General features: G+C 49.3%; 1 protein-coding gene across 2 annotated transcripts in view; it reads left to right on the forward strand.

Moving 5' to 3' along the window:
- MYO15B (myosin XVB) overlaps window positions 1-19,279 on the forward strand; it is an 810,836-nt gene that overhangs the window by 390,235 nt on the left and 401,322 nt on the right. For both annotated transcript variants that reach the window (XM_078654532.1, XM_078654533.1), the window contains 4 exons: window positions 804-929; window positions 2,876-3,077; window positions 13,249-13,327; window positions 18,834-19,125. In XM_078654532.1, coding sequence (XP_078510658.1) covers window positions 804-929; window positions 2,876-3,077; window positions 13,249-13,327; window positions 18,834-19,125 — 699 coding nt within the window. The remainder of the gene's footprint in view (window positions 1-803; window positions 930-2,875; window positions 3,078-13,248; window positions 13,328-18,833; window positions 19,126-19,279) is intronic.

Genomic DNA, 19,279 nt, shown 5'->3' on the forward strand with positions numbered 1-19,279 from the left:
ATGTCTGGCATTCTGCATACTGTTCTTTAATGTAATGTGCAATTTTTATTTCAAATTTATTGTAACAATTTTAAGTATCAACAATTAAATTTACGGACTGGCTGAGAAGGTGGTTGGTGTAAAGTGGGCAGCATTAGCAGTGGTTGAACAGATGTAAAATAGCTGGGGGAGGTGTAGAGTGTTGTGTGGGGCAGATGCTGAATGGTAAGTAGTTGGAGTCTGGGCGGGGCAGTGTGGAAGATTTAGTTGATGTGGAGTAGCAAATTGCAGACAATAGCCTAACGAAACTTGAGCAGGCCCCCCTGCAAACTACCCGGAGCCCCCTCCCCCTCTGAACTAGTCAGGCGCTCTCAGGCCAGGGTACTGTGCTGAGGGGGGCCACTGGACCTTGGGCCCTCTCCCCGCACCGCGGGGGCCTATGTTACGCCACTGATTGTAGAGTCAGCACTTGTCCTTACAGTGTGGTATGGGAGGTGTGGCAGGTGCAGAACTGTTGATTGAATATGAGCAGTATGGGAGGTTCTACTGAGACTAATATCGGTGAATGTGGTGAGTGGGTGGTTAAAAAGCAGAGTCAGATTGTGGGAATGTAGGATTCACAGCTGTTGAGGTGAGGTACAGAGATGCACTGCAGACAAAGGGATGTACACTTTTGAGAGACCACTAATGAAGTTGTAGCAGAAGATTCACTGGAATATATATCTTCTTCAAAACCAGATGGCAGCATCTGAAAATGTTTGCTAGCTAAACAGTTCAGTATGGCATGACATAAAACACTGAATTCAATGGTGTCTTCCCTGCAGGGAAAGGAGAAACAGAGGTAAAGAAAGTCCGCCCCACCTCCAAGATCCTTCTACCGAGGAGGAACTCTGAAGATGAAGAAGAGGAGGAGGAACCTTGCCGAGAAAGCAGTCCAGAGCCAAAACCCAGTAAGGCTCTAACAGCAGCCTGGGTCCCTATAAACTTTCTTGTCACATACAGATTTCCCATTTCAGGCTATACCCATGCCATTACAGGCTGGTAAAGCTCCAAGGGTTTCTTCCCTAAAGTACTGTATTGCATTGTTAATGAACGGGTCTGTGTGGGAGTTATTGCTCTCATAAGCAGTGGAGAAAGTGTTTTAGACAGTTGTTGCCACTGTGGGGCAAGGTACACTGGGAGCCATTTATGGAGGCTGCTGGTGAACCCAAAAGGAGTGCGTATTCTTTCTCCGAGCATTCCTGTGTTGAACTGCCCCTCTGTTTTATCAAACCTACATTCTAAAATAAAAAGAATCACCGTAATGGGTTTAAGGGGCAGAGCTGATTTGTCTCCCTACAGCGACAGGATGTTTCATGTTTGTGGCGAATACGGGGCCATTCCAGGGTGATTTTTACCCTGAATGAGCGGGAAAGTACTCTAGAAAAACAGTTGGATTAGAAGAATGCTTGGGGTATTCTTGACAATGGGTGTTACTTTTGTTTCGCATTTAGTGATACTGCCTAGGTTGAGAGGATCAAGACCCTGATTATGAAGCAAGCAGAGCGGAATTACGCTATGCTATTCCATGCTACATGATTCTGAGTGGGCCCATGTTCCTGCATCCAGTTTTCCTGGGTTATGGAACAGCGGCAGTAATTCCTCCCGGAAACATTGCATGATGCTTTATCTGCAGCAGCAGCCAAGCAACTTTCCCAATTTCTCTCTGGCAGAAGTAGCTCAAAGTTATCTCCCTGGCACAACTTAGCTTCCCCTTCCGCCCCTACTTCCACCACCCCCACATCAACCCCACAGCACACAGAAGCTGCAGCAGCTAAGAGCAGGTGGCAGATGTATGTGTTAAACCCCATGTAATTGGTCTTTCAGTGTGGTTTTATGACTGGTAACTCCAGTCCCACTGTGTTATTCCCCAATCCTTGGGGTTTAACTCGTAATTGCCCGATACAGGTGCAGTGTTACTGTGCAGTAACATAAATTTAGCATGCTGTGTTTGCACTCCGCCAAGCAGCTCGTTATTAGGGCCTAAGTGGTTGATCAGGTCTTGCCCAGAGTGGGACAAGTAGCCTATACCAAAAGAAAGGACATTATTCTGAAATAGCACTGACAAGCCACCAGGTTTTGGACAGCCTTGGTGGCATGTAGGGCTCTGGACTGACTGGTATTTGATGGACATTAACTAAGCCCTAGTCTGCTTTCAGAGGCGCAGGCGGATCCGGAATGATCTCACTGTTCTACATGCCTGTCAGTCTTTGCTGGCCCGCTTCTTTCTCAGGGTCAAGACTGATTTGCATACGGGTGGGTCCAAACTGGGGTGGCAAAGTGAGCTAAAGAACAATGATGGTTTCAACCCAGATCTGTGACTGGGGGTGAGTGTCTGAAAGGTTTCAGCACTCCCTCCATCATCTCCTTGTGTTTACTTTGTTTACCCTAAGTTGGCAGGGTATGGCCATAAGTGGGTCCATTGTTCACTTTGCCACTGGATTCAAGATAGCCTGGCTGATGAGGGGTGTTACCCCGAAACAGGTCCCAGGATGCTTGTTTCTGTTTCAGGGAGGACCTGGCCTGGCAGTTTGGGCTGGACTGTTCCCATGAGGCATAGGATCAAGACTGATTTGCATATGGTTGGGTACAAACTGGGGTGGTGAAGTGGGATAAAGAACGATGATGGATACAACTCAGATCTGTCACTGGGGCAGAGTGTCTAAAAAGTTTCAGCGCTTTATACATCATCTCCTTGTGTTTGCTTCTTTCTCTGACCTACATGCTCAGCACTGTATATTGTCTCAGCCCTCAGTCACAGACCGCTTTACCTGTCTTCCCCATGACCTTGACCCGGAAGGGAGAGTGTTGGTTGGTACAGCTTCCCAAGGTAACGATAAAATCTCTTTTTGTGCAGAAGTTACTGTTCCGCCACCTCCAAAGCCGCCCACGCAGAAGCCGGAAGTGCAGAAGAAACCCAAAGATATTAACGGAAGCAAGGAACCCAAAAAGAAGCCTACCCCTCCTCTGAAACCACAGCCCAGTCGGGAGATCAGTAACATCATCAAAAATTACAAGAGCAGGCCGGGCCCAGAACCACAGCCGATCCAGCCACTGAGGTGAGAGACCGCCCCAGGCCACGGAGCATCCGCCTGCACTGCAGCCTGTGGAACTGGAGATATAAGAATTATCCTCACATGCTACTTGCAGCAATAGGCGCCTTGCAGCCCCGGGCACTTATACAGGGGATGTCCAGCAGGTAGAGAGTGCTGGGTCGTGCATATGGGCTGGCACGATAAGGCCAGCAACACTTGGGAACCAGGCTCCCAGGCTCAGGCCACACCTGACCTCCTCAGGCTCCTCGTGCACCACATAAGAGGATGCACATTGCCAGGATGTATCCAGCAAGTGGTCTAACGTCACTTTTTCTTTTTTAGAATATTTTGCATTTCTAACTTCGTTGATTTCTTTTATTTTACATCTCATTACGTTTACCGCTTTATTAACCACAGATGTCATATTGTATTGTATTGTAAGGGGTGCTTATAGAGCGCACTGACACCATGGGTTTCCTGGCGCTGGTTGGATGCAGAGGGGACAGGGGGACTTAACTAGATTGGGGGAACAGCCAGGTTTTTAAAGATTTACGAAAAAGAATCAGAGAATTGGAGGTTTTGAGGGAGAGAGGAAGAGAGTTCCAAAGTTTGGGGGCCAAATATGCAAATCTTCGGCCTCCAGATCTGCAAAGTTTGAAAGAGGGAGTGGTCAGGAAGTGAAGATGGGAGGATCTCAGGTTCCGGGATGGGTAGTAGGGCCTGATAAGAGATTTCAGGAAGGCGGGACAAGGTCCAGCTAGCGACTTGAAAGTGAGGCAGCCGATCTTGAAGGCCGCCCTTGAAGTGACAGGGAGCCAGTGCAGTTTGGAAAGGAGAGGCCTGGCAGATAGCCACTTCGAGATCCCAAGGGCCAGTCTCGCCGCTTGATTTTGAACAGCTTGCAGTCTGGCCAAAGATGTTTTAGGCAGGCCGTGATAGATCGCGTTTGAAAAATCTAAGCGGGAGAGGACGAGGGCCATGATGACTTGCAGGAGGGCATCAGGTGTAAGGAGGTAAGCCACTTTCCTAATCCTGCGCAGCTGGTAAATGCAGGAGGAGACCACCGTCCCCACCTGAGGCCCAAGGGATAGACCGGAGTCAATGGTGACCCCCAGACTCTTCACCGAGGCCACGGGGATGGGAGAGGGGCCAAGTTCCGCCGGCCAGAAGTGTGGCCCCCAGAGGGTGGCACTCCTACCGGGAAGGAGGAGCTCTGTCTTACCGGGGTTCAATTTTAGCTGATTTTGGCCCATCCACTGGAGAATGTGGGACATGACTGCCTGGAAGTTGGGAATAGCGGAAGGGGAGTTGAGAGAAAAGATGAGTTGCAGGTCGTCCGCATAATTAAAAACGGTGACGTCCCACTGCCTCAGAGAAAAAAGAAGGGGTCGAAGATAGAGATTAAAGAGAAGAGGGGATAAAGAGGAGCCCTGGGGGACCCCGCAGGGCGAGTGCTCCCTAGGAGCCCTGAAAGTGCCCTGGCTAAGGGTCTGAGACCTCCCGGTCAGGAAGGATTTGACCCAAGCCAGCGCCAGGCCTTGGATGCCAGCCTGCTCGACACGGTGGAAAAGAATGTTATGATCCACCGTGTCGAAGGCGGCTGACAGGTCTAATAATACCAAGGCCTGGGGGGTACCCTTGTCAACGCCGTCTCTCAGGGCGTCCAGCACGGCCAAGATCACTGTCTCCGTAGAGTGGCCGGGTCTAAAGCCAGCCTGGTTAGCCTCGAGAAAGTTGGAGCTCTCGATGAACTGTGAGAGACAGGCGGTGACGTGGGCTTCCAGGATTTTCGAAAAGAAGGGCAAAAGGGAGATGGGGAGGTAATTCGCCAGGACGGCGGGGTCGGCCCCGGGTTTCTTCAGAAGAGGCACCAGCACGGCCTCCTTGAAGGAGCTCGGCACCGTACCAGAAGAAAGAGAAGAGTTTAGCAGGGGGAGGATGCAGTCGGGTAGAGAATGGCAGATGTCCCGGAGTATGGAAGGGGGACAACAATCGTCTGGGGATCCAGACTTAGTGCGGGAGGCCAGAGTGGCCAGAGATGTAGGGTCTAGAAGAGGGAATTGTGTAAGCGAAGAGGTGTTGTGAGGGGGGGAGACAGATCCAGCGCCAGGAGGAATGACTGGAATGGTGTCCTTGATCAATACAATTTTCTGAATAAAAAAGGTACTAAGAATGTTACACGCTTCCTGTGTAGGGGCCTGAGTTGGGAGCGTCCTGGGATCGGAAGTAAATTCGTTGAGGACTTTGAAAATTTCTTTGGACTTACAGGGGGCTGATAAAATTTTTCCTGAGGCATAAGCTTTTTTTGCTGCGGAGATGGCAAGTTTGTACCTATTACGGGCGGCCACATAGGCATCTCTACTTAGCGGGCAGTAGTCTCTCCTCCACTTACGCTCTAATTGACGGAGTTCCAGGTGGAGGGTTTTAAGATGGGAGGTGAACCATTTATGGGAATTGCTGTGTCGAGATCGGGGGAACTTGGTTAGGGGAGCAAAGATGTCGCTGGCTGTCGTGAGCCAGTCAGCCACATGCCCATAAAGCTCATTGGTACCGATGTCATTGGGAAGCAAGGGACGGGTTTGGGACAGGTGAGACAACAATTTAGGGCAGTCGACAGCCCTCCACTTACGGGCAGTGCCACCCTCCTGCGGGGGGATCCTAATCTGGCCAACTGCCGAAATAGTGGTGTCGATCAAAAAATGATCAGACCACACGCATGGTGTTATTAGTGGGCAAGAGGACTTGACCCCATGGGTCCAAATGTGATCGAGGATGTGGCCGCCCCTATGGGTGGCGGACCTGACTAGTTGAGTAAAGTTCAGGCTCGACAGACCCTCGAACAGTTCGGAAGCATGCGGGCCAGCGTCCTCATGCTGAAACCAGTAGTTAAAGAAACCAATGATGACGATACGGGGGAGGAGGTGGCGATGTTGGTCAACTGGTCAATAAAGGATGAAGGGAAGGACGGCATAGGGTGGGGGGGGCGATAGAGTACCACAAGGGTGACTGCACCCACCTCAGTCCCAAGGCTAAGGACCAGGGTGTCCACTTCTGGGAGAGTCATGGCCGCGGAGGCAATGATCTTGAGATCCTTGCGTATTACCGCCGCCACCCCTCCCCCGGAGCGACCCCCCGATCGGTTGGTGTTCAGCAGAAAATAGTCTGGGGGTAGCGCAGCCAAGATATCGGGGAGTGAATCATTAGTGAGCCAGGTCTCCGATAGTAGTAGGACGTCCGGGCTTTCAGTCATAAGTAAATGAAGAATGTCAGCTTGATGCCTGACCATAGAACGAGTATTTAGATATAATACGACTCTGCGACTCGGTAGGAGCAGTAGCGATGAATGATAGCGCCGGCTCAAGATGGGGGGGGGAGGAGCCTGCAATACCAAGTGACGTAATTCGAGTCCAGGTGTCGGGGGAGAGAGGGCTGGCAGAGGCTTGTAGGCACCTAAGAGCGGAAGGGGAGTAGGATATAGAGGTGGCAGCATCCCTAGCCCCTGGGCCCGTCCAGCCGCGGACGGGCGCAGACGGGCTGGACTTAGGCGCGACTTCGGCGCGCCGACGGCGTGCCCGCTGCGCCCGTCCGCTGCGCTCCCTGTAAGGGGGCGCCATTTTATGGGCTGAGGCCGTGAGGGGCCGAGCGCTGCACCGCTCGCCTGCTCACCCTCCTCACCCAAGATGGCGGCCAAACAGCGCGACCCGGCGGGAATTGATCTCCTGCAAGGGCGGCTGTCAAAGATGTAAATAATTACGCTCGGCGCGTGATGGTGGCAACCTGCACAACAAAAAAGTTAGACATATACAAGAGGCAGTTAAAATGTTTTAAAAGCAAATTAAATTGTGCGCGAAGAGCGCGGAGAGCAGCGCGAGTCAAGCGCGAGTCAGGCGAGTGGCTAGGTCCCACTGGCCGGCTCGTAGCATCCAACCATATATAAACTAAGTCTGGGCGGTGAACTCCGCTCGCGGAGTTTGTAGACTTTTCCGCACTCCGCATTATGCAGAGCTCGCGGAGTTCTGAAAAACTCTGCTTCGCATTGCAGAGCGGAGTTTTTTTCCTCGTTCGCGTTGTCAACATCAAGTTGGCAAGCGAGCGAGGAAAATCCACCTCCAGGCGAGATTTTTCCTGGTTCGCGATCTTCAACATCAAGTTGGCGAGCTCGTGCATGGAAAATCAACCTCCTGGTGAGATTTCTCAATGAAGGCAGTCAGATTTCTCACTGCGAGTGGCCGTGTATGCTCGCTACTGCTTGCGGTGAGAAACTGCCCATTCGCGTTGAGAAAGCTGCTGCTCAAGTAAAATCTACTCAAGCGGCAGAAAGAAAGCAGGGCCCTCTTGCACTGTGCATGGTGCCGATCGCGATGATTGCACAGTGCAGACAAGCCCCTGGCACTGAAAATCACTGCAAACGTCATTTATCTAACGCACTACGCTGCCCGCGGAGCTCCGCGTAGTGCGGCAGAGGTTTTTTGTTGCACTTCGCGAAGTTCCATGTAGCTTATCCGGCTGACGTACTCAATTTGCGCAGTAAGGTGCCCAAGACATCCGGACTTGTTTGTGACTAGTTTGGTACCAGCTAGCTTGGGGTCCAGTGGTTAGGTTTAGTACGGCCCAGTTCTTGGTTAATAAAAAGAAAAAGAGGTCCTGAGTCCTAAAGCTTGTTGTAGGAACCTGCCAATGACACTGCCGAATGTCGGGGTTCTCGAATACCTTTAGTTGACTCTACCTCTCCTCATCACCCTACACCTCCTGTCTCTTTAGCTCACTCTTTCAGGTTCATTCTCATCACTGCTTTCGCCCTTTGTTGCTGTTTTCTCGATTTATCTTCTTCCTTTTCTGTCTCTCTTTCTTGCATGTTAACATAAGCATCATGAAAGCGAATCCCTGGTGCCCAAAAGGCTGTCTGTGTCTGTGCTCACCACCTGCTCCACAGCATAAAATAAAGCCCTGGTCAGGGCCCTTGCCAGAGTTTTAGTACTCACCCGATCGTCTTCGAAAACATGGCTTGGCTGTGAGAGGGCATTTCCATGATTGACGTGTGCTGGTTTCCTTCTAAACTTTTCAGAACTCCACACCACTTGTTGGAGAGCTCAGGCTGCCCCGCAGCAGCAGACTGGACACTTGTTAAGGGACATACGCTTGAACCAAAGGCCTGGGCGAACGGAATGAAAAACAAATTCTGAGGTTTAAACTACTTTGCGTAATGGTGTGAATTTAAAAACAAAACGCTCTCCATTTACAAGAGGAAGATGAGCCAGTCTCTTGTTTCTACCCTGTCCTACCTCATTTCCCCCATCTTTTCCCTGTGCAGGTGGAATTATTGTTACCAGATGTAACCAGAGGTGCTAATTATCTCCCAGGGTTTTTAGGAGCTGCGGGGCTCAAGTGTGTGTAATAGTGGGGTGCCACCAGGAGTGGGGTGCCACCAGGAGTAAGCTGATAAAGGCGGCGCCTGCCTGCATCTTTACCCCTGGGGCCACTCTACCCTGGGAGGTAATTAGCACCGTCCTAAGTACCTGGGGCCTCATTTATGAGAAATGACGCATCACTACGTGAAAGCAGCGATGCGTCACTTCTCAGTGCGCACTCCTTGCGACATGATTGATGCGTCATATTTATGATATGACGCATCATGTTGCAAGGAGTTACAGATACGTCAGTATTTCTGACGTATCTGTAAGCGCAAAAGTGACGCATTTTTGGAGTGTGTCACAAAAGTGACGCAACTCCAGCAATGTGTCCTTTCACATGGGGCGAGCCCCATGTAAAAGGGCCTGCTTCAGTCTTACGCCTGCTGTGAGGCAGGCGTAAAAAATTGACGCATTTGTGTCCTAGAAGTGGCGCAGTGAAATCTTATAGATTTCACTGCGTCACTTCTATGACCCTTTCTTGCGTCAGAACGCCCCCCCCCCCTCTGCATACATTATACCTGGCATAGGTATAATGTAGCGCAGGGGTTTACAAAGTGACGCATCTATCTAGATACGTCACTTTGTAAATATGATGCAACAATGCACATTTTTTATGCTGCTGGTGCGTCAAAGTGACGCACGGCCTCATAAATGAGGCCCCAGAACCGGATTTGACAGTGAAGTAATGCTTGTGTATGATTGGAGTAAATAAGTGGTGCACCCTACAATCTGACTACTAATAGGAACAGACATTCATGTCATTTATGAGATTGAAAGGGGATCTGTAAGGTCCTGACGAAACCCGGATTACTCTTCGAGTATAAAACAACCGGTTGAAACATGTTGACACAAGGATGTCGGAGTCAATAAACAAACTCTTTATTGCATCCCGCCCTGTGCTGTAACCTCGCCAATGGTGCCCCATTAATAAAATTATTTTTTGGGGGGTCACCTGCAAGCTATTTTATAAAATGTGGATATCCTGTAGGGCATCCTCTCACTTCTACTGCTTTACCTAAAATGTGGGGAAATCCTTGTGGGGGGCCTGATGCCAGCAAAATTGGCATCGAAGGGGATGTCCAGTCTGGGGAGCCCTCCTCAACACCTTTAGCACTGATGGTCTTTCTTTAATAATCCACTAGGTAAACCATGCAGAAAATCTTGTCATATTCCCAACATCCTGGGATAAATCTCCCAGCACATTCAGAACATTCAGAACATTATTTGTGTTTTTTCCGAAGATGGACTTCTGTTTTGGAGGTTCTGTGTTTAGAAACAGCAAACCTGGTGGCATTTACGACATATTACCTGCTGGCACCTTTTCTTTGATGTAGATTCTACCTGGGCCACAGGAGCCGGTACGGGGATAAAAAGTCTCAAACAACTTTAAGTTGAGACAATGACCATCATATTGAATTGTAAATGTTTGCCTGCTTAGTAGAAAGTTCCTGACACTGTTTCTTGCTCCTTGTGCTATCGATCTGGCAAGCTCAGTAGCGAGAGCAGCAGTGTTCCCAGGGTGCGGCTGCTTATTAACAGCAAGGACGAAATGTATGGAAGGAAGTCACAACAGTGATGGGGTATTGCACTATTGTCTGCAAGGTGGGAAGTAGACGGATTGTATGGACATTTCCTATGTGTGGCTGTGTAGGGATGAAATGTTATCCTACTGGTGCACAACTTTAGGTGTAACATTGAGGGAAGAGAATAAGTGCTTCTAAGCTGAGTGAGAGTTTTTTTCTCCATTTTTGGCGGTAGAAGCGTGTTGCTGCTCTTAGGTTGTCAGCTGTGAGGTAGACCAGGGTTGTGAGGTAGGCCAGGGTTTCCGGGAGTCAGAAGAGGGGTGTGAGGGGATATGATGTATTTGAAAAGAAGATAAACCAGTAGATTCGGCTATTGGTGAGTTTTAGTGTTAAAATAAAATTAGACAAGGGGGAAGGGGTGTGGAGGTTGGTTAAGTGGTTAAGTATTGCATCTTGATGGTCAGAGAATAATCCCAGTTGGCAGGTGTTGTCGATGATGGACTTTGTCTACCTTAGTATGGGAAGGAGAGTGATGATGTCCTTCAAGAAGCATTGGGGATCTTAGGTGTTGTGGGTTAGCAATGTTGGCAGGGATTTGTTTTGGCCCCACCTCTGTAGCATAGTCATGAAGTGTTGATAAAAGTAGCTTGTAGTGGAGAGCTGAGGTGCTCAAGCTGCTCAAGCTGCTCCTCATTTATAAGGCCCAGTGAGGCTAAAACCTGTCTGGGGCTGTTCCTGTTCAGAGGGGTCATGCTCCGGCAATCTAGTCTAGAGTGTGCCCATTGTAGCAGTGCGAAGGCGGATTTGCATAAGGAATGAAGTTAATCAAAAGGAGACTAGCTTAAGTAAAAAAAGGGGGTTAACAAAGATTAATTTTAATTCAAGGACTCAAGTATGTTTCGTCAGGGGGTAGTGGCACCTGGTAGGTGTGCTCATAAAGCCCTCACCCACCAACCTAGTTGGTAGCATGCTTCATCATCGGGCCCACCCAGTGACACCTAGCGTGTCCCGGGTGTGCTTCGACGCCTGATTACAGCGGAGCAGGTATGTCGCTGAGTGTGCGGTGAAGAGTGTTATGGGATGTGAATTAAAACGGCTTGGCGGGGGTCCCAGTACCCGTAGGTAAATTAGACTTTAATACCTGGGCCACCGTCAGCGGTTAAAAATAAGGCTGTTGGATGTTAGAGGCGAGTTACGACCTCCCACATCCTGAGACGGGTCAACATGTTTCAGCCAGTGCCTTATGAATATGCTGGCTTTCTTCAGGACGGATTAAAATATGTGTGAGTGATTAGAACTAGTGGGTGTGTAATTCAGACTATGTGTATACACGCCCTAAAGTGTTTTTCTATGTGTGAGAGGGGGATTCCCTTCTCAAAACACGCTAGTTCAGGTAGTATGCTACTTCTTGGCTGTGAAGTGGCAATGATTGGCCAGAATTGCTGGGCAGAGCCTGCTTTGGACCTGTAGTGCCTCCTTCGCAGAACCGGTTCTGCGAAGGAGGCACTGCAGGTCCAAAGCAGGCTCTGCCCAGCAATTCTGGCCAACCATTGCCACTTCACAGCCATGAAGTAGCATACTACCTGAACTAGCGTGTTTTGAGAAGGGAATCCCCCTCTCACACATAGAAAAACACTTTAGGGCGTGTATACACATAGTCTGAATTACACACCCACTAGTTCTAATCACTCACACATATTTTAATCCGTCCTGAAGAAAGCCAGCATATTCATAAGGCACTGGCTGAAACATGTTGACCCGTCTCAGGATGTGGGAGGTCGTAACTCGCCTCTAACATCCAACAGCCTTATTTTTAACCGCTGACGGTGGCCCAGGTATTAAAGTCTAATTTACCTACGGGTACTGGGACCCCCGCCAAGCCGTTTTAATTCACATCCCATAACACTCTTCACCTCACACTCAGCGACATACCTGCTCCGCTGTAATCAGGCGTCGAAGCACACCCGGGACACGCTAGGTGTCACTGGGTGGGCCCGATGATGAAGCATGCCACCAACTAGGTTGGTGGGTGAGGGCTTTATGAGCACACCTACCAGGTGCCACTACCCCCTGACGAAACATACTTGAGTCCTTGAATTAAAATTAATCTTTGTTAACCCCCTTTTTTTACTTAAGCTAGTCTCCTTTTGATTAACTTCATATAAACCCGGGGATATGGACTAGCTATCTGGTCCTCTCTCTCCCTCTTGATACACGATAGGATTTGCATAAGGCCCAGCCTTGGGGAGGGGGGCGTAAAAAACAAAAGAATACTTCCCAGGGTAACTACCTGTGGCTAAGAATATTTTAAGAATTCCATTTGCTGGCATCCATCTTATGCAACAGAGTAACTTTTCCAAAGTAAGGTATTATTGCTACACATGGGCAGTGTGAAGATGTCAATCCCCAAGCAATGGACAAATTAGAAAAGCAGGAGGTAGTGAGATACATTACAGAAATCAGCTCTTCTCCGATTGAACCACATAGTTTGAAGTTGGGAAACTTCGTAGAACATAGGAGAGGAGAATGGGAGCCCAGAAAGGAGTAGACTCTGACTGAGGACAGGGTTTTGCACTTCTTGAATTCCAGCTGCTGAGCAGGCATTGGTCACACTTTGTTGTTGCCCTGCATTGAACACCTGCCCCACTATGTTCATATGCCTTTAAAACAATATGAAATTAATTTCCCTAAATACTATTCAAATATATGCATTGTGGGCATGTTTTTTATTTCTGTCTCATTCATATCTAACAATATTTTATATATTTCTTCAGTATGCTTGATGTGTAGGCTGGGTACAGATTTGGATCCATGTACAAATGTTCTGTCTGGGATACTGGTGTCTACTGCTTGGCTAGCTTTGCCATCGAATGGTCTCTTCAGCTACTGCTGGGCTCCTAGGACATCTCTAACCATACGAGCTTTGGAGGACTGACCGCTGGGGAGGCCTGTCCTAGTGCTGGGATTGCAAATAGAGACCTATTTTGTCACTGCTTCCTCCATTTTGGAGTTCAGCATTTACAGCATGGATAGTGGAGTATAGACTTTTTGCATATACTCTTTGCCAAACTCAGAATTAGTTCTAGTATACTCAAGTTCAGTAGCAAAGAGGGCAGTTCTTCTAAAAAGCCTGCTTTGGATTTGTATGACCTGTATAATACTGCAGATATCTTTTTAATGTTTGCTTTTGCTTTCCCTGCTGAATCCTGAATTAGACCAAACAGAGTTTACTTTCTCTGTTGTTCTTGTATCCCCCTACAGGAAGCCACCAGTGAACCTCTTCAAACGCAAGGACCCGAAGGATGAAGCTCTGGCAATGCTGGGCATGTCTTCAGACAAGGTTGGTTTCTAATAGTGTGCATTCAGTTCAATTCAATTCAATTCAGTTAATTTATATAGCGCGCTACATACCCATAGGGTCTCAAGGCGCTTGGAGAAGGGTGGGGAATTACTTGTCGAATATCCAGGTTTTAAGTTGCTTTCTGAATGTTAGGTGGTTCTGAGTGAGGCGAAGGTGAATGGGAAGTGAGTTCCAGGTTTTTGCCGCCAGGTAGGAGAAGGATCTTCCTCCCATGGTGGTTTTGTTGATGCGAGGTACAGCAGCAAGGGCTTGGTGGGAGGAGCGCAGCAGGCGGGAGGGGGTGTAGAAGGAAAGTCGTGTGTTGAGGCATTCGGGTCCAAGTTCGTAAAGTGCTTTGTGTGCGTGGGTTAGAAGGCGGAATGTTATCCTCTTATTGACGGGGAGCCAGTGGAGGTTTTTCAGGTGACCAGAAATGTGGTCTTTACGCGGGATGTCTAGTATGAGTCTGGCTGATGCGTTCTGGATGCGTTGGAGTTTTTTCTGAAGTTTTGCGGTGGTACCGGCATATAGGGTGTTTCCGTAGTCCAGGCGGCTTGTCACCAGTGCGTGGGTGACCGTTTTTCTAGTTTCGGTGGGGATCCAGCGAAATGTTTTTTTGAGCATGCGAAGAATGTTGAAGCAGGATGATGAAACGGTGTTGACTTGTCTGGTCATCGAGAGTGAGGAGTCCAGAATGACGCCCAGGTTCCGTGCGTGGTCTTTCGGGATGGGTGCTTTTCCAAGGGACTCTGGCCACCACGAGTCGTCCCAGGCGGAGGGGGAGGTGCCTAAGATAAGGACTTCTGTTTTGTCGGAATTCAGTTTCAGACGGCTCTGCTTCATCCACTCGGCTACTTCTCTCATTCCTTTATGTAGGTTGGTTTTGGCGGTGTTAGGGTCTTTGGTGAGTGAGAGGATCAGTTGAGTGTCATCAGCGTAGGAGATGATGTTGAGGTTATGTTGGCGGGCGATGGCCGCGAGGGGGCTCATGTATACGTTGAAGAGGGTAGGACTGATTGAGGATCCCTGTGGCACGCCGCAAATGACTTCAGTGGCCTCAGATTTGAATGGTGGGAGGCGGACTCTCTGGGTTCTTCCGGAAAGGAACGAGCTGATCCATTCCAGTGCTTTTCCTTGGATTCCGAATTTTCTGAGGCGTTGTAGCAGGGTGCTATGACAGACTGTGTCGAAGGCTGCGGAGAGGTCGAGGAGGATGAGGGCGACTGTGTCTCCATTGTCCAGAAGAGTTCGTATGTCGTCTGTTGCTGCGATGAGTGCGGTCTCAGTGCTGTGTTTGGCTCAGAAGCCGGACTGAGAGGAGTCGAGGGATTTGTTGGTTTCGAGGAAGGCGGCGAGCTGGTTGTTGACAGCTTTCTCGATGACCTTGGCCGGGAATGGAAGGAGCGAGATGGGGCGGTAGTTTTTGAGTTCGGTGGGGTCAGCTGTGGGTTTTTTTAGAAGGGCGCTGAGTTCGGCGTGTTTCCAGCTGTCCGGGAAGGTGGCGGAGTTGAGGGAGCAGTTGATGACATCTAGGAGGTGTGGTGCAATGATGGAGTCTGCTTTGTTGAAGATGTGGTGAGGGCATGGGTCTGTGGGGGATCCTGAGTGGATGGAGTTCATCAGGCGGATGGTGTCCTCAGTGGAGATTGTGTTCCAGTCATTAAGGATGCTCAGGGGGGGTGACGGTACGGCAGAGGGTTGGGTGGGTTGGTCTCCGGGTTGGTTGTTGAAGCTGTTGTGGATGTCTGCGATTTTGTCGTGGAAGAACGAAGCTAGGGAGTCGCAAAGGGCTTGAGAGGGGGTGATGTCGTTGGAGTTGGCATTGGGGTTGGTAAACTCTTTGACGATGTTGAATAATTCTTTGCTGTTGTGAGTGTTGTTGTCAAGTCGGTCTTTGAAAGCGGCTTTCTTGGCAGTCCGGATCAGTTGGTGGTGTATGCGGATGGCGTTTTTGAAGGCGTCCTTGGTGCTGGTGCTTGGGTCTTTTTTCCAGGCCTTCTCAAGGGAGCGACAGAGTTTCTTGGATTTCTTAAGATCATCGTTGAACCAGGGGGCGTTTTTGCTGCCTATTTTGATTTGACGTTTTTTCAGGGGAGCTAGGTTGTCGGCGCTGTTGGTTAGCCATTGAGTGAGGTTAATGGCTGCTTGGTTGGGGTTCGAAGAATGGGCAGGGGGGTTTTGAAGAAGCGATGAGGAGATCTGGTCGAAGGTGGTTTTGTTCCAGTTTCTTCGCAGAGTAGGTTGAGGATGGTTGTGGGTTGTGGTCTTTTTGTAGATAAAGTGAACGCAACTGTGGTCCGTCCAATGGAGAGCTGTGGTGTGACTGAAGGAGATATGTTTGCTGGAGTGAAGATAGGGTCGAGTGTGTGGCCTGCGTGGTGAGTGGGGGAGTTGACAAGTTGTTTGAGGCCGAGGTTGGCGAGATTGTCCAGAAGGGCGGTGGTGTTGCTGTCGTTGCTTTTTACCAGGTGAAAATTGAGGTCTCCCAATAGAATGTAGTCCTCGGAAGGGAGGGCGTGTGGGGTGATAAAGTCAGTGATGTCTTCACTGAATTGTGCACGGGGTCCTGGTGGCCTGTAGAGGAGGGTGCCTCTGAGTGTGGTCTTGGGGTCGGTGTGGATCTGGAAGTGAAGGTGCTCGGCGCTAGCGAGGTTGACGTCTGAGCTGGTTGAGATGCGGATGGAGTTCTTATGGACGATGGCGATGCCTCCTCCTGTTTGCTTGGCGCGGTCTTTCCGGATGATCTTGTAGCCTTCCGGGATGGCAATGGTGATGTCTGGGGCTGAGGAGGCGTTCATCCATGTTTCTGTTAGGAAGGCGACGTCCGGAGAGATGGTGTCTAGTAGGTTCCAGAGGTCGATGGCGTGTCTGTGGACTGAGCGGGTGTTGAGCAGGATGCATTTAAGGTGGTTGGTGTCAGGTCTCTGTTTGGTGTTAGTGGATGGGGAGTTGGTCTTGGTGCCGTCATACTTGCAGGAGTTGCATGTGAAGGGTCCATGGGTGTGTCCAGGAGCGGCTTGGGCGCAGTTGGGGAGTCGGCCGGGGTTAAGGGCTAAGAGGGTGGAGGCGGCGTAGGTAATGCGGGTAGGGTGGGTAGTACGGGGGCCAGGGGGTCTGGCGCTGGGCGCGGTCTTGGCACGGACGGGCGTAGACGGGCTTACCTTTGGCGCACCTTCGGCGTGGCCGTAGCGCGTGGACGCTGCGCGTTGGGGCATTCGACTTAAATGGATAGTTGAGGGGGCGGAGCGTGGGAGGGTCAGCAGGGATGCGTTAGCTGGGAGGGTAGGCGGGACAATCGAGTAAACAACAAGCCAGGTTCCAAAATGTAGTTTGGAAAGTGAAACTGGGACAGACTATGTTTAGTGCAAAGCTAATACCACAATGAATGCACAGTCGAGGCAGCACAAGAATGCAGATTAAACAATGTCAGCAGTAGCTACAATCACGTGAAGTTAAACCACAATGCAGAAAATGATGCGAGGTACGGCGCTATTAATTAGTCAAAGCGCTATGTATAAAATAACAATTTCTATCGTGCGCGATGATGCCAGGTCAGTTTCACTCAGGCGCTGTGCTTCAATGTCGAGCGCGATGTTCAGAATGCACTTTAAAAGCTAATTGACTCGAACCCGATGTTCAGAGCTCCTTACAATCACGCGCTATGTTTAGTATGCTAATGCAGTCGAGCGCGAGTTACAAATGCTGCTTTACAGCTATGCGCGATGAAATAGAGTAATTGCAAGTGAGCGTGATGCTCAAATTTCTACAATACCAGCGTGCAGCAGATCTCAATGGCCAGGGAGCGTGGGGGGAGCGACCGTCTGGAATCGGATCCAGGTGGTCAGTTGTGCGGGGGAGCATAAGATCCCTGGAACCATAGCTTAGCAAGGAGGCATCTTCACTGGCACTCCAACCAGCTGTAGGAATATGTGGGAGACAAGTGCATCCCTGGCACTGCAGCCAGCTGGAAGAGTGGATATGTGCAGTCATGATACTTCAGTAGCTGTGAGCTGCATGGGCCTCTTTGATTTCAAGTTAAGTGTGCTGCTCATTGGTAAGGACATACACCACCTCCTGCTCTAGGTTAAAAGAGTTGGGTTGGGGACAAGTGCATCATTAGCAGCCAATCGGATGTGAGGGTGACATGGGGATAACCAACAGTGCAGCTAGATGTTGGTGGGTGGAAGTGTAGACATCCTTGTCATTTCAGGAAACTGTGAATTGTGCAAGTGCATAACTTGCACTGTCCCCAGCATTGAGGACACATGACCAAGCCTCATTTACATCTAACTGGCACTGCAACCAGATGAGAGGGGGAATGAATCTATTAGGTCGGTACGAGCACAACACACACCGAGTCTAGCTTTGGTTGCCAGGGGTCCCTGGGTTTGCAACTGGAGGAGAGCATGATGTCCCTGTCATTCATAGAGGAAGGGGAGCATTTGCAACTCCGACATGAAGTGTTTTTTAAGGAGGTCACTGTCACCCAAGATCTAAAACCAGTTGTAAGAGGACAAGAGCAACCTTGTCTCTGCAGTAATCTCCAGAGCAATAAGGTCATCTATGTATTGTAGCCATATGTGAGCAGCATTGATATTCCAGGAGGTGCACCCAGCTGCATCATAGGCAATGCAGCCAGCTCTTACTAATACTGTAGTCATTCATGTCATTGCAGCAAACTGTGAGGGCGCTCATGGTCACCTTTGGCACTGCAGTTTCTAGAAAGGATAGTTATCAGAGAAAGTTAATGTAATTCGAATTTGGTGCATTTCTCATGGAAATCTAATTTGACATGGGCTTTTTCTAAAATATGCTGTTCATGTCAAAAACTATTAACAGAATTTAGCCTCCACTAATTACCAGTGGCTGAGATTCATTCAAGCATATCACCCTTTGTTTGTTATGGCTGGTATTCTCAACTTGGGATCTATGGTAACTGTGCACAGGAATTAAACTATACGTCATTGGTGACACCTAAAGGCTGAAACTGGTCTAGGGTTGCTTTTGTACCAATACTGGCATTTCAGGCTGGACTGTTCTATTGGAGCAGATCAAAGACTGATATGCATATGGCCGGCCTCCGTCTGGACTGCATTGTGGTCTAAATTATTTACCAGTGGCCTATATTAATTCAAGCATTTTACCCGTCATTGTTTTGCTCTTCTTAGTGCTAGGGGTATGCCCAAGCATGGGCCCTGTGTTCATTATACCATAGGAATCAAGCTATACCTCACTGAAGAGACCTAAATTGCCTGAAACTGGTCTTGGATTGCTGGAGGAGACCTGACTTGGTAGTTAGGGCTGGACTGTTCCTATACGAGCATGACCAAGGCTGATTTGCAAATGGACTAGAATGTAGCCCAAGTAATTACCCTAGCTAAGATTAGTTCATGCATTCCACCCATCACCTTTTTATTTATACTTGTTCTTTGAGCAACTTCATAAAGACAAATAATCAGCATGATTCTGACATTGTGTTTTGTCACTTTTCTTCTTGTTCCCTAAGCTGTCAACCGGTTCTGAATCTGGTGATTCAGCATCACCACCAAACAGCTACAGAGGCCCTACTGCACCACCTCCACCAGGCAAAAAAGGAAGTGCTCCCTCTGACTCCATCCGCGAAAAGCAGCTGCCCCTCATGAACGTTTTTTCCGCGATGCCCCGGAGCCATCCCCCAGGAGCCCCACCTACCCCGCCAGTATCCCGTGAATCCACCAAAGCACCACCCATTCCCCCACCTTTCATGCCTCCTGCTCCTGATACCCAGGCCCCAGTTCTGAAGGACAACAAGATCCAAGGTAAGCAAGCAGAATTTCTAATTATTTTTATTTTTTCATACACATGCTTTTTTAATACAACACTAATATCAACTAATGACATGACTGCAGTATACCACAGCTTTAAATGGTATGACTACAGTTAGGACTACAGTTTCCACTAAGGTGATCCTCC

The sequence above is a fragment of the Lissotriton helveticus genome, chromosome 7 (assembly GCF_964261635.1).
Source record: "Lissotriton helveticus chromosome 7, aLisHel1.1, whole genome shotgun sequence".
Taxonomy (NCBI): domain Eukaryota; kingdom Metazoa; phylum Chordata; class Amphibia; order Caudata; family Salamandridae; genus Lissotriton; species Lissotriton helveticus.